General features: G+C 42.6%; 1 protein-coding gene across 1 annotated transcript in view; it reads left to right on the plus strand.

Annotated features, from left to right (window-relative positions):
• Window positions 1-343: 343 nt before the first annotated feature.
• LOC126234906 (voltage-dependent T-type calcium channel subunit alpha-1G) overlaps window positions 344-15,350 on the plus strand; it is a 790,867-nt gene continuing 775,860 nt past the window's right edge. The window contains exon 1 of the mRNA XM_049943646.1: window positions 344-416. Within this exon, the coding sequence (XP_049799603.1) occupies window positions 360-416 (57 nt within the window). The 5' untranslated portion in view covers window positions 344-359. The remainder of the gene's footprint in view (window positions 417-15,350) is intronic.

Raw genomic sequence — 15,350 nt, forward strand, 5'->3', positions numbered from 1 at the left:
AGTGGGATAAATGTACTAACAGTTATGGCGATTAATTTTGAATTAATAAACAAAGAAGTTCCTTTTTTCCATCTCTCTCATTTTCATTCTACTCTCCCCTATAAACGAGTACATGCTTTATCTATTCTAATTATAAGTGAAACTCCCAGTATACTTGAGAGTGTGTTAATTAGTATTTCTTTTGTCGGAGATTCATGTTGTACATGCATATGTTTTTCAGCATTCTCTTGATGTGTGTTCATTTCATTAGTGATTAATGTTGTGCACGTGTCAGTTTCTGGATTTTTCCTTAACGTTTTCTCACGTGGTTCGAACGCGTCAGCATGCTGGTGATCCTGCTGAACTGCGTCACGCTGGGCATGTACAGGCCGTGCATCGACGACCCCTGCACCACCAACCGCTGCAAGATACTGCAGGTATGTATAGCTCCACTTACATCTAGCACTCAGAAAAAGCAATTCGTGGCACCTCTGAATTTTTGCTCACAAACTAATCACACTAAAATTTGAAACTTGTGTCATTTCTCGACGTAATACCCCTGCAGCCATACACATTTTTCAAAACGTCGACGCCAACATTCCGCAGTCGCTGCAAGCGCTTTAGGTGTCTGGGTTGTCCAATGGAAAATCGCTTATGCAATAGCGGCTCGGCTGGTGGATGAGTGATCACGGAGAGTGCTTTTCATCGTCGGAAACAACCAAAAGCGAGTAGCAGAACTCACGTCAAAGTTGTTGTCTCGAAGAAACTGCAGCATCACGTTAGCCCGATGAGATGGTGCGTTGTCTTGATGAAAGTGCGCACGTACAGCCTTTTCTAGCCGTTTTTTCAGGCAATGCTGGAAGGAACTTGTTCTTCAGAACATCGTGGTAGGATGCACTTGTCACCATACTGCCCCTTGGAACACAATGACTAAGGATTGCACCATAGCTGTCCCAGAACATGTACACCGCCATTTCTTCAACACTGGCGCTAGCCTGAAATCTTTTGGTGGCGGTGTGTGTGTCTGTGTGTGTGTGTGTGTGTGCTTCCATTGAGCTCCTGGCACTTCTCTTAAGAAGTGAAAAATGGTATCCATGTCTCATCCATTGTCACTGTTCCACAGTCTCATTCATGCCGTCATCACGCTTGAGCTTTGCCTGTGAACGTGCCACGCACGCATACTTGTGGTCGTCCGTCAGCATTCGTGGCACCCATCTAGAGGATACTTTTCGCATTACCAGGTCTTCATGCAGGATTGTGTGCACAGATCCCACGGAAAAGCCAACTTCGGTGGCCGCGTATTTCTTACACTTTCGGCGATCCTCTAAAACAACTTTCCGCTCTGGCTCGATCATGTCGTCATACCAGCTGCTGCGAAGCTGGGATTGTCATCGTTTGTTTTCACACTACGTTCTGCCTGCTTTGCACAGTCATACCCACGAACGAACATTAGACACATCGGTGAGGCCATTCTCACATACCCGAGCACGGGGTCCCGGGTTCGATTCCCGGCGGGGTCAGGGATTTTCTCTGCCTCGTGATGACTGGGTGTTGTGTGTTGTCCTTAGGTTAGTTAGGTTTAAGTAGTTCTAAGTTCTAGGGGACTGATGACCATAGCTGTTAAGTCCCATAGTGCTCAGAGCCATTTGAACCATTTGAACCATTCTCACATACCTCACTCAGCTGGCGACAAAATTCAATCAGTATCACATCACGCAAATGGAGAAAATGAATGGCTGCACTCTGTTTCGTAATGAAAACGTCGCCATTTTAAGTGTCGAAAACAGCCGTCACTCGCCGCTGTCCCTAGAGGTCTGTGTGCCGAACAGTGCCGCCGCGTCTGCCAGCATTTACAATGAGTGCACGCGTATTTTAAAACAAACCGCATATTTCTATTTGCTTCGAGTCCGAAGACAAAAACATTGGAGTTGTTATAACGTGAATGTACCTCGTATTTCCCGACAGCATAAGGAGATATGGAGATGCTGAGCTCCGATCAAAAATCAAGAATTCGAGAAATCGGAACTTGCTAAATACAGCCTCACAAATAAACACAGAACAATATTTAATGAAACTAATATCTTGTCGTACGTTTCTTCATGCCGGCATTATTTTATTACAGAAACAGTAGAAATTAGAATCTGCAAAAGCGACTTCAAATGGAACAGTGGCTGTAATCTTAGTGGAGTGTGGAAGCGAGCTGTCGGCGCTAAAACGGCTGAATTGCTTACATTGCCACGAGACCTTTGAGAACACCAGTGCAAACATTGGTGCATATTCTGGCGGCATGACGTAATGGTGATATTCACCGACCTGTCGCAAGCCCTCTATAAGCTAAGAATAGTCACCACAGCAGCAGTCACGACAGTCAGTTGCTCCTGATGAAGACGATGGCAAGTAAACCGAAAATTTTTTACACAGGATATTGTGAGGTGTGGGTGAGCTGTTTAGTATAACCCAAGATGCTGTAAGCCCGATCCCCGGTGACCTAAAAGGAATGAGAGCTCCTCATAAGATCATACAAATTTGAGAAAAAGCAATGTCAAGCAATGGAAACATTTTCTCAAAGGAAAACTACTAGGGTGGCCCAATTAAGCATAGAAGTACAGGTACCACACCACACATGATCAAAGGAATTCAAAGCAGGCTGACAGGCTGACAAACTGCCTATTGGCTTCTGTCTCGGGTTCTTCAGCCGACGTTCATCTGATGATTTTACTGACGTTTCGCCAGCACGAGTGGCTGGCATTGTCAAAGCTTCACCCTCCACTGCCGGTGGTGAACTGGAGCCGAGCTCGCGGTCTCAGACTATATGTACCTGGCGCGCCAACGTCCGAGGGCTTCTCCGCGGTCATTTCCGGTGCGGCTCTCCTCTTGCTACCTGCGACGCTCATTCACTGCAGTACGGGAAGCCAGGATCCCTTTACCTTAAGGCCTTCCTCTTTATTGTTGAAGCTATTCACATTTTTTTTTATTTCTACAGCTTCTCTGAAGTAGCCGGTGTGATAGTGCTTCTCTACAGCCAGAATTTCCATGTTGGCGAATTTTATTACGTGGTTGGTCTCACTCAGTGCGTGCTCTGTCACGGCCGATTTCTCCATCTGCCCCAACCTGCAGTGTCGCTCATGTTCTGTGATCCTGGTGTCAATTGATAGTCCACTCATCCCGACATAAACTTTTCCGCACGTGCATGGTATGCGATATATTCCCGACATTGCAAGTAGGTCCCTTTTCTCCTTTGCCTATCTAAGACACTCTTTGATCTTCCTTGTCGGTTTGAAAATCGCCTTTACGCCGTGTTTGCACAATATACGCAAAACAGGCTGCCAGATTTGTTACTGCCAGGTTTGAATAATATGCAAGTATTACGGAGATGATTCGGGAACTCAGATGGAAATCTTTGGAAGGAATGCGACGTTCTTTCCGAGAAACACTATGGAGAAACTTCAGAGAACCGGCATTTGAAGCAGAGTGCCGAAAGACTTTACTGCTACCAACATTCATTCCGCCTAAGCACCACGAAGATAAGATACGAGAAATTAGGGCTGACACGGAGGCACATAGACAGTAGTTTTTCTCTCGCTCTATTTGCGAACAGAACAGGAAAGGAAATGACAAGTAGTGTTACAGGGTACCCTCCGCCAAGCACCGTACGATGGCTTGCGGAGTATTGATGTAGATGTAGACATACATATTAAGAATGGACTCATATAATTGCAAAAGAAGTCAGTAGTCACTGTAACAGTTTGGTTTATTACAATAAGACATCAAATAAATGAATTAAGCATGTAGCCGGCCGCGGTGGTCTAGCGGTTCTAGGCGCTCAGTCCGGAGCCGCGTGACTGCTACGGTCGTAGGTTCGAATCCTGCCTCGGGCATGGATGTGTGTGATGTCCTTAGGTTAGTTAGGTTTAAGTAGTTCTAAGTTCTAGGGGACTGATGACCACAGATCTTAAGTCCCATAGTGCTCAGAGCCATTTGATTTGAATTATGCATGTAAACATTTACTGAGTGGATAAAAATTTTGTGATCACTAAATACAGCTTTGGGACTGGCGGGGGGACACATGAAAGCATAAAATGGAACTATGCAACAGATATGGCAGTGAAAATGATTAGTGGTTTAAACAAATAACCCAGAAAAATGAGCGCGAACACCATTAGAACCGCCAAAGTGCATAATGGTAGCAACTAAATTTGATTTAGACCAACCAACCTTGAGTCTCCCTCAGTTGACTGACTGCATTGCTCGCTCATTTCTATCTCTCTAATACAATGTGAATGTGGAAGACGGCAGGAATAACGGCTGGAAATTTTCAGTCTAACTCGACCTCCATGCTCAGTTCTAATATGGGGACGTGCTTCTGTGTGACGCTTCAGCAGCAAGAGTCTACTCTTCAGCGCCCCAGTAGCATGTATGTACACACTGATGTCTTGGCAGCAAGCATATTCTGACCTAATTACTTGAAACCTGGCTGGATCTGCCAATATAGGAATCTCACCGCCAATTACAGCAGACCTTGCGAGTTATAATCAATAATAATAACATAATCAAGCTTAACAATGTCCTACAGAAAAGCTCTCCCATTCCATGACAAGTCTCAGCCCCAGCCAAGCAAAAGTCTTACACGAGGACACCTGCAGTTACTGTGAGCTAATTGTACTCTGTATTACTAGGATTTTAAACGGATGTTCTTTCATGTTGTGGTCCACGCTCTCCTATTCTGAGGGCTACAATTGGCTTTTAAATTTTATCTTTCCTAAAAGGATTTCTCCTAGAATTTCAAACAAAGTAATTTTGCAGTTGACAGGCTGGTCCCCGAAGTGCCTGCTGTGCAATAATGGGAAACAGCGGATTCTTTGACATCTAATAGCTTGGGAGGGATGCTCTCAGCTCCGAACACTTTTGCGACTCTCTGGTCAATGTCCAGAGCCAGATAGGAAGAGTTCCCAAGGCTGCAGAAAATGACGTCCCCCTCACCATAATAAATGGAAAGTGGAAGAACAAATAAGGAGCTGTTCAAAAATGGCTCTGAGCACTATGGGACTCAACTTCAGAGGTCATCAGTCCCCTAGAACTTAGAACTACTTAAACCTAACTAACCTAAGGACATCACACACATCCATACCCGAGGCAGGATTCGAACCTGCGACCGTAGCGGTCTCGCGGTTCCAGACTGTAGCGCCTAGAACCGCACGGCCACTCCGGCCGGCAATAAGGAGCTGTGCAATCGTAGTAGTGAATATTGTCTGCAGTTATGATGCAGCATTAAGGATTAAATATACTGATTATCTGGATCTGCATATTACATTGTAAAATATGTTATGTGACAGTTTGGGAATAAATTGGTACGTACCACTGTCATCATTAGAAACTTCGATCTCATATAAGTTTGTAATAATACTTCTCTCACTTTCAGAAAGAAATGCATTATTAGTATACACATAAATCACAGGTTCTTAATCTACTTAGCAGACTCAGTGAAAGAGATTACAACACTTGCCGATATAATCAGATAACTGCTGACCTCACCTTTACCATTTTTGAGTAATATGGTCCCCAGGAGGACTCTCAGGCTCTCTGAAGACATTGGGATGATAAAAAAAGCCTTAAATCAAATTTGAACTCATTATATATCAGGTGCTGAACAATCATCATTAATCAGCACATTAGATGTTTCCGCCAGTGTGGATTTAACAAATGATGGACCATCCTCCGGTGAACACGTTTCAAAAGAATGTTTTATGACTTACTTTACTGCACTAAAATATCATTGTAAATATTTCAGATTGCCAGTATGTTAATGATCGTAGCACTGAGGTGTTGATCTAGCTCTGTATCGACCTTAAGACTTCCAATGAAGGGAAATTTCATGTGCCACAGATAAACTCAGTATGTCGTTACTTGCTGTTGTTTTTGTTGCTGTTTTTGTGGTTGCTGTGGCCTTAAGTCCATAGACTTGTTTGCTGCACTTCTGTATGCTAGCCGGTCTGGTGCAAGTACCGTCATTTCTGTTTACTTATTGCAGCCAACGTCGATTTGAACCTGCTTAGCATATTCAACCCTTTGTCTCACCCCACAGTTTTCACCAAACCCCCACTTCCCTCCAGAACGAGTTTTCACTCTGCAGTGGAGTGTGCGCTGATAGGAAACTTCCTGGCAGATTAAAACTGTGTGCCGGACCGAGACTCGAACTCGAGACATTTGCCTTTCGCGGGCAAGTGCTCTACCAATTGAGCTACCCAAGCACGACTCACTGCCCATCCTCACAGCTTTACTTCTGCCAGTACCTCGTCTCCTACCTTCCAAACTTTACAGAAGCTCTCCTGCGAACCTTGCAGAACTAGCACTCCTGAAAGAAAGGATATTGTGGAGACCTGGCTTAGCCACAGTCTGGGGGATGTTTACAGAATGAGATTTTCACGCTGCAGCGGAGTGTGCGCTAATATAAATCTTCCTGGCAGATTAAAACTGTGTACCGGACCGAGACTCGAACTCGGGACCTTTGCCTTTCGCGGACAAGTGCTCTACCAACTGAGCCACCCAAGCACGACTCACGTCCCGTCCTCACAGCTTTACTTCTGCCAGTACCTCGTCTCCTACCTTCCAAACTTTGCAGAAGCTCTCCTGCCAGGAAGTTTCCCCACTTCCCTCCATTACCGAATTAACTAATCTTTGATGCCTCTGGAAGGGTCCTACAGAACTGCACCATAAGCAGCTTTACCCTTTGACTTAATTCAGTATATCTTCATTGGTCACCAAATGTACACATTTTGTCTTCAACATTCTTCTATGATATCACATTACAAAAATTCATCTCTTCTTGTCCGTGCTGTTGAGACAAATGTTTTCAGAAAAGTCTTCCTACTAACTAAAACATCATATTACAAAAATTCATCTTTTCCTGTCCGTGCTGTTGAGACAAATGCTTTCAGGAAAGTCTTCCTACAAATTCTTAAATTGCTGCTTCATGTTCTCATTTTATACACATTTCAGTAACGCCATCATCAATTATTTTGATACCTAACTAGAAAACTTGTTTACTACCTCTTGTGCCTCATTTGGTAATTTAATTTCCTCTGTATCACGAGACTGAGTTCGATTACAGTCCATTGCCTTTTTTTAAAAAAATAATATAGTGAGCGAGAAACTGTGAGTGGTAAAGTGCCAGGTTACAAAAACCTAGCATTTGGATCAGAGAAAAATATTTTTAAAAGGGTACTCCAGTTAATTGTTGTGGGTTCCTTTAGCAATAATAAACCCAAATTAATGCAAACAAATGAACACTTCAATTTTATAATCAGAAATTGAACAGGTTAACTTGGGATATAAAGCCATTGAGTTCCACTTCACTCTGGTGGACCTACTTCAACACAGATTAAATAAACAGTATCCACTAAAATAGAGAGAAATACATTTCAATTAACAAATGTTCTAATCATAATAAAGCCAACATTAATAAACATTGTTTTATGAGGTAGAACAGTAAGTGATCCACTAAAAAACTGTGAAATAAATGGGTAACGATAAAAGATGTACAAATAAAATTTAAAGAACATCATCCAGTTGGCTTCAACACCGGGTAGTAGAATCAACCCTGAGAACCAGATCCAGCACAAATACTACCGATATACTGCAAACCAGGCTCAGAGATGATAGACTAGAATACTTGAATCGTGGCTAGACAGAAACCTTTAGCAACGTACAAAGTCTGATTTCAAACTGAAATTACTGAGACCTCTTTTCTTGTGCCATCAGTCTTCTGAGTGGTTTGATGTATGCCGCCACAAATTCCTCTCCTGCACTAACCTCTTCTTCTCAGAGTTGCAGTTACACATTTCTTAGATGTATTAAAATCTTTGTCTTCCTCTACAGTTTTTACACTCTATACATCGTAGGTTACTTCCTAGTGCCTCAATAGGTGTCTTATCGCCCTGTCCCTTCTTATTGTCAGTGCTTTCCACATGTGGCTTCCCCCAGCATTTTGCATTCATTGTCCTCAACCTTTAACGGTTCGCTATTTCCTGACGGAATGCCGTTATTTTAATCACTTACGTTCTAATGTACGTTTGCCGTCTGAGTTACTGGCTGCTTTAGCGAATGACACTCGGGCTGTCGACCGCGGTTTACTTTTTATCCGTCGTAGCAATACGGCGAAGGACATTTAATCTTTAATTCAGGACCTCCGTTGTGTCTATGCCGTATTTTATGGACCTTTCCCTAAGTCTCTGTTTTTAGGTGTCTTTCCTTACGTCGATTGGGCTTAACCTGCAGTCGCTTTTAACTCATTTTTCGTCTTTGTCTTCTACGGTTCTGACATGGGCGCATATGGCCTTAGTATTTTTTGTGCCCTAAAACAAAGCAAAATAAAACAATTCCTTATCTTATAGCCGGCAGGTGTGGCCGAGCGGTTCTAGGCGCTTCAGTCTGGAACCGCGCGACCGCTACGGTCGCAGTTTCGAATCCTGCCTCGGGCATGGATGTGTGTAATGCCCTTACGTTAGTTAGGTTTAAGTAGTTCTAAGTTCTAAGGGACTGATGACCTCAGATGTTGAGTTCCATAGTGCTCAGAGCCATTTGAACCATTTTTAACCTTATCTTATAAATCCACTTGATTTTCTACATCCATCTGTAGCATCACATCTCAAACGCTTTTGTTCTGTTCCAGTTTTCCTACTGACCATGATTCACTACCATACAACACTGTGCTCTAAATGAACTTTCTCAGAAATTTCTTCCTCAAATTAAGGCTCACGTTAGATAGCAGCAAATTTGCCTAGGCTAGGGATGCCCTCTTTGCTAGTCTGCTTTATAAGTCCTCTTTGCTTGTCCGTCATGGGTTATTTTGCTGCCTAGATAGCAGAATTCATTAAATTTATGCAATTCATGCTCCCCAATTCTGATGTAAAGTATCTCGCTGTTCTCAGTTCTGCTACTTCTCAATGGTTTCGTCTTTCTTCGATTTACTCTCAGTCCATATTCAGTACGCACTAGACCATTCCATTCAACAGATCCTGTAACTCCTCTCCGCATTCACCAAGAATAGCAATTTTCTTTCTTTTCTTTCTCTGCGCCTTGTCCCGCGCCAACGCGGGGTCGGCGTTGTTATTACCGATTTGGCAGTGTTAGTTGCAGAGGGTACCCGGATGCCCTTCCTGCCGCTACCCCGAACCCCCCGTGATGTAAATGGTATTCCCCCAGCTGTCTGCGTCTAGTGTAAGCCATGAAATAGTTCAAATAGTCGTGTAACTGAGGCGGAACGTGTAGACCAGCCCGGTATTCACCTAGCGGGATGTGGAAAACAGTCTGAAAACCACGTCCAGGCTGGCCAGCATACCGGCCCTCGTCGTTAATCCGCTAGGCGGATTCGATCCGGGGCCGGTGCGCCTACCCAAATCCAGGAAGCAGTGCATTAGCGCTCTCCACCCAGAATAGCAATGTCATCAGCGAATCTTGTTATTGATGTCCTTTTCGGTTCGATTTGTAGTCAAATTCTTGAAGCTTTCCTTTATTTCTGTCATTGCCTCTTCGATGCATAGTTTGAACAGTAGGGGTGAAACACTGCATCAGTTTCTTACGCATTTTTTAATCCGAGGTCTTACTTCCTTGTCTTTCAGTCTTATTATTCCCTCTTGGATCTTCTACAAATTATATATTAATCGTATATCCCTATAACTTATTCCTATTTTTCTCAGAATGTGGAACATCTCGCACCATTTTACACTGTATAACGCTTTTTCTAGTTCGACAAATGCCATGAGCGTGTCTTGATTTTTCTTTCTTTTTTTTTTTTTTTTATTTCAACCTTGCTTCTATTAAACGCAACTTACGAACAGTCTCTCTGGTGCTTTTACTACTGCTAAAGCCGAGATGATCGTCATCTAATTATTCCTCAAGTTTCCACTCCATTCTTCCGTATATTCTTCTTGTCAACAGCTTAGATGCATGAGCTGTTCAACTGATTGTCTGATAGTTTTCGCACTTATCTCCAGTGCCATCTTCGATATTGTGTGGATCATATTTTCCGAAAGTATGGTGGTATGTCGCCCGTCTCTTAGATTCTGCACACTAACTTGAATAAACGTTTTGCTACCACTTACCCCAGTGATTTTAGAAATTCAGATGGATTGTTACCTACCCCTTATTTTATCTCAAGTATTCCAGAGTTCTTTTAAATTATGACTCTGATACTGGAAATCCATATGTCATCCCTACAGACACCAATTTCTTCTTGTAACACGACATCAGACAGGTCCTCCTCCTCATCGAGGCCTTCAATGTACTCTTTCCACCGATCTACTCTATCTCCTGCGTTTAACAGTGTAATTCCCGTTGCATTCTTTATGCTACCAGCCTTGCTTTTAATTTCACTGAAAGCTGTTTTGCCTTTCCTAGTAGCTGAATCAATCCTCTCCATTTTTTTCGGTTTCTTCACATCTGCCCTGCATTTGATGTTTATTTCTTTCTTAATTTATTTACTCTGCTATATTTCTGTCTTCCCGTGAACTTTTTTTTACTTTCTTCTTTCATCGATCAACTGATGTAGTTCACCTGTTACCCAAGCTTTCTTCGCAGTTATCTTCCCTGTACTTATGTTTGTCTCTCCAACATTTGAGATTTCACTTATTAGAGATGTCCACTATTTTCTACGGAACTGCCCACTCTGGTGTTTCTTATCGCAGTATCCGCAACCTTAGCGAAATGCAAACGTGTCTCATCACTCTTCAGTGCTTCAGTATTCCACTTTCTTCCACAATGACACTGTCGGACAATTCTCTTAAATTTCATTCTGCTCTTCGTCATTACTAAATTGTTATCTGAGTCTATACCCGCACCTAGGTATGCTTTACAATCCAATATCTGATTTTGGAACTTCTGTCTGACCAAAATGTAATCATGTGAAACTTTTCCGTGTCTCCCCGTCTTCTACAAGTATACCTTCTCCTCCTATGCTTACCATCTTTGTCCTCTCTCATTCATATTGCCAAGCTCATATTCTCCAACAACCCTTTCTTTTATTGTTTCCCATACAACAGCGACCCAATCCCCTTGACTATTAGGTTTTCCCTTTACGTATTGAACTAGCCGTTCACTATCATCATATATTATATTTATTATCTGTATCTCTTGCTTGAGACGTATGCATCTATACATTGCTATTCGTAACTCCTGTTATGCTATATTTGTTTCTGTTGATGTCACTCTATGTTTTTCTCAACAGAAATCCTTATTTTCTTTCCCTTTTTCACTTCGCTGACCCTCCACCACATATAGATTGAGCCATTGCATTTCCCTTTTCAGATTTTCTTACTTCCCTACCACGTTCAGATTCTGACATTCCACGCCCCGACTCGTAGAACGTTATCCTTTCGTTGGTTATCTTTTTCTCAAAGTCAACTACCCTTTGGCAGTCGCCTCCCGGATATCCGAATGGGGGTTCATTTGAAATTTTTTACCAACGGAGTGATCGTCCTGACACCTTTTCAATTACGTGCCACATGTCCTGCGAATACACATTATGTGCCTTTAATGCAGTCGTTTCTGTTGCATTCTCCATTCTCATGTCGTTGATCACTGCTGATTCTTCCGTCTTTCAAGGGCAGTTTACCACCCCAAGGGCAAGAGAGTACCCTGAACTTCTGTCAGCTCCTGACCGTGCTTTTGTTCACTACCAAGTCTCCATAGACATTCTGCAAGCGCCTATGAATATCTGCGATGCTCTGGTTTTCCGCCAAAAGAAACTTCCGTTACAGACGCCTTTTTGAAGGCTACGTATGTCGCCACCTATTGAAATTTCATGAAACTAAAGCGGGGATATTCCACACTGACCCACAACAAATTCCTAATTTTTTCACCTGAAACTGGACAAGAAAAAAAGTTTTGCATTACTTACTGAGCGCCCCTCGGACAAACTATGAATGTAGGTTTGACGTTTCTCAGTCTATCTTCTGATATCTCGCACGATTCTCTTGATTCAAATTTTCTCTGGAAGCGAAACTGATCCTTCCCCACTTCGACTTACCAGTCGTTCCTTTCTTTAGAATTGGTGCTCGAGATTGTATTACAGAAAAGAAGAGCAACATTTTCCCAGGAGTTGGGGTATATTTGACAGTACAAAACTGGATGAGCCGGGGTTTTTCGAAGTTTAAAGCTAGCCTATCTATGCAAACCAGTAAGTAACTCGCAAGAATGTCGTTTATTATTTCTTCTGTTGATGGGTCTTTGCTCGGCTTTGCAACAGTGCTTGTATCAACTGCACACATTTTGCTTCTTGATGCAAACAAATTGGTAGATCTTTGACATGAAAACGATGAACGTTCCAATTAGTTAGCTTTGTATTCCTTCCTAAGTCATTGATTAACATTTTCTAACATTCTAGTTTCAAAATTATCTGTGGATGGCTCACGCGGATAGTCAGCACCTCGTACCGCTATTGGACCACATGCTACAATTAATAGGATTCGATGCAGACGCTTACTTAGCGAGGCTATATGCTCGAATATCCAGCCCATTACGTCGCCTCCCGCAGAATGGCGGCAGCTGTTGACACACAGACAACGTCGCTCTGTTGACACTACTTATCGCATTTGGAACGGCTTACTGTTCCCGTTGCTTTATCGCATGTGGCTGTAATTAATGAACTTGCTGACTCGAATTCAGAGCTTCGGAGTGGATATGGCGGAATTTCGCCGCCGTTGCTGGAAATCTCCTAACGTTGTCGTCGATGAGTAATAAACCCCACGAAAGTAGTTCCCAGCCTAAAAATATCTAAGTTTGGAAAACATAGTAAGGTTTAGTCTAAAGAAAACAATTTCCAAATGTAAAGTTTTGTCTTAAAAGATAACTTCAGTGTTATTTAGACGCAGGACATTCGTAATGAAACAAACTAACCCTTTCTGTATGGAGCCAGCTAACACAATATTAGCTATATTAAGACAAGTCCTGAATAGATGTATCCATTGCTTCTTCGGTGTATAGTCTGAATAGTACGGGCGAAAGATTGCATCCCTGTCTTACTCCTTTCCTAATGTTCAAATGTTCAAATGTGTGCGAGTTCCTAAGGGACCAAACTGCTGAGGTCATCGGTCCCTAGACTTACACACTACTTAAACTAAGTTAAACTAAATTATGGGAGGAGGGAGGACTCGAACCTCCGGCGGGAGGGCCGGGCAGTCCGTGACACGGTGCCTCAAACCACGTGGCCATTCCGTGCGGCCTTTTCCTAATTTTATCGCCTCGTTCTTGCTCTTCCATTCTTATCAGTGCCTCTTGTTTCTTGTACATAACTACCTGTACGTTACCACTATGTTAAAAAATCCGGGCGAAAATGTGATTTTTCGGGGGGTCATGCCTCAGGTTTTATTAATCAAGTGGTTTGAATAGACCTAGGCCTGCCGACCATTTGTATACCTATCGGAAGAACGGACGTACTGTAGCTATCCGACAGCACACGTTCAAAATTTAAACATTACACACTTCTTCCAGGCCAGGCAAACCGAGCAAATCAGTCGTCTAGGGTGGACCTTAGGCAGCCTATAAAAGCACGTTTTGTTCATGGGCAGCTCCTAAGAGCACCCCGGAAAACTGATTTTTCGGTGCGATGGGCACTTCTGTAATTTCAGTCGATGGCATATCATCTAAATTTTTGCAATATCTTGCTAAGATGATGGTCTCGGGGAACCCTGAATTTTTTTCGATATCATTATCCATTACGGAGATACAGAGGTTCGAACTTATGGTACTTAGACACGTACAAAATGCATATAACACTCGGTATGAAGCGTGGCTCGAACTGACGTAGTGAACGCATGATACGGGTTCTAGAGTCGTCGCAAGGATTCTGAGGCCACTAAACTATGTTTTAATCAGCATTTTTTCACCAATAATACATTATGACGCGCTGTCTCTGCATAATGGGCTATTCAGGCGTATACAAATACGCCCACAATGGTACATCAGCGACAAAAAGTGGGCCAAAAAGGGTCTTAACATACCTGAAAAAGACTTAAAATGACCGCCAAAAATTATGTTAAACTAAAAAGACTGCGAAGTAAAATGTTTCTAATACCATTATTACTCTTTTAAGATACTAATCATAAGGGGTTGTCGATGAATTGCGATCAATGAGCAAAGTATCTAGGAAAAATCTAAAGCAAACGATTTTTTGTTAACCTTATCGTATGCGTACTTAGTTGTTGTTTATATGTGTCACGGCATAAAAATAGGTCTAAGTATACGAATAAACTGTCAAAACTTTTCTCTCCTACAGAATTAGTTTTGTACAAACAACACACCCTACTGTGGCACGGAAAAGAAGGGAGATAGCTGAAAAATGCTCCGAAAGGCGAATACGTTCCTCTCTTAAAAACCCTGACAGAAAAGTGGGATACTTTTTGGCTTGCGAAAACATCCGTGCTTTTTTGTGCTGACAGTAGCAGAAAGGCAGTGACTGTGGAAGAGAGAGGGACAGTGCCAGTGGAAGAGAAAGAGAGAGGGACCGTGAAGATTGGAGAGAGAAAGTGGTAGTGAAAGAGAAAGAGCGACGGATGGAGACAATAACAGCGGAAACCAAAGAGAGAGAAAACATTGATGGTCAGTGAGAGACAGTGGCAGTAAAAGAGAGAGATGGATGGATATAGAAGCAAGGGGAGCAAAAGAGAGATCAGACTGTGGAAATGAAAAATACAGCTGAATAGAGACCATAGATAGGCTATGGGGGTTTGGAACCTCCCAGAATGACGAACTTCAACACTTAGGTGAAAGGTAGGATGCATTTTGAATAGAAATTTTAAACACGTGTGTATAGGGGAAAAATACGTTGTTCCATTCAGAATTTTTGAGTTGCAGACATATGGTGGAGATAGTGTCAGTGGGAAAGAAAGACAAAAGTAGATATACTGTGTATAAATCGGAGAAAAACCAGACCGTCTAGAAATATGGACTCAGCCGGTTGCCCTTCATCCATAGTTCGCAGTGTACCATGTGAGAAAAGAGCGAGCTGGGTTTCACAAGAGCGATGCTTTCTAAGCCACGCTGATTCGTGGACATGAGCTTTTCAGTCTCTATGGAATTTATTATATTCGAACTCAGAATATGCTCTAGAACTCTGCAGCAAATCCATGTTAAGGATATTGAACAGTAATTTTGTGGGTCCGTTCTTTTACCCTTGTATATACAGGAATTACCCGTGCTTTTTCCAGTTGCTTGGCACTTTGCACTGGTCGGGAGACACTCTATAAATGCAAACTAAGTAAGGGGCCAATGAAGTAGAGCACTCCTTGTAAAACTGGATTGGGATTCCATCTGGGTATGGCGACTTATATGTTTTCATCTCTTTCAGTTGTTTCTGTACGCCAGGAATGCTTATTAGT

Source organism: Schistocerca nitens, chromosome 2, assembly GCF_023898315.1.
Source record: "Schistocerca nitens isolate TAMUIC-IGC-003100 chromosome 2, iqSchNite1.1, whole genome shotgun sequence".
Taxonomy (NCBI): Eukaryota; Metazoa; Arthropoda; class Insecta; order Orthoptera; family Acrididae; genus Schistocerca; species Schistocerca nitens.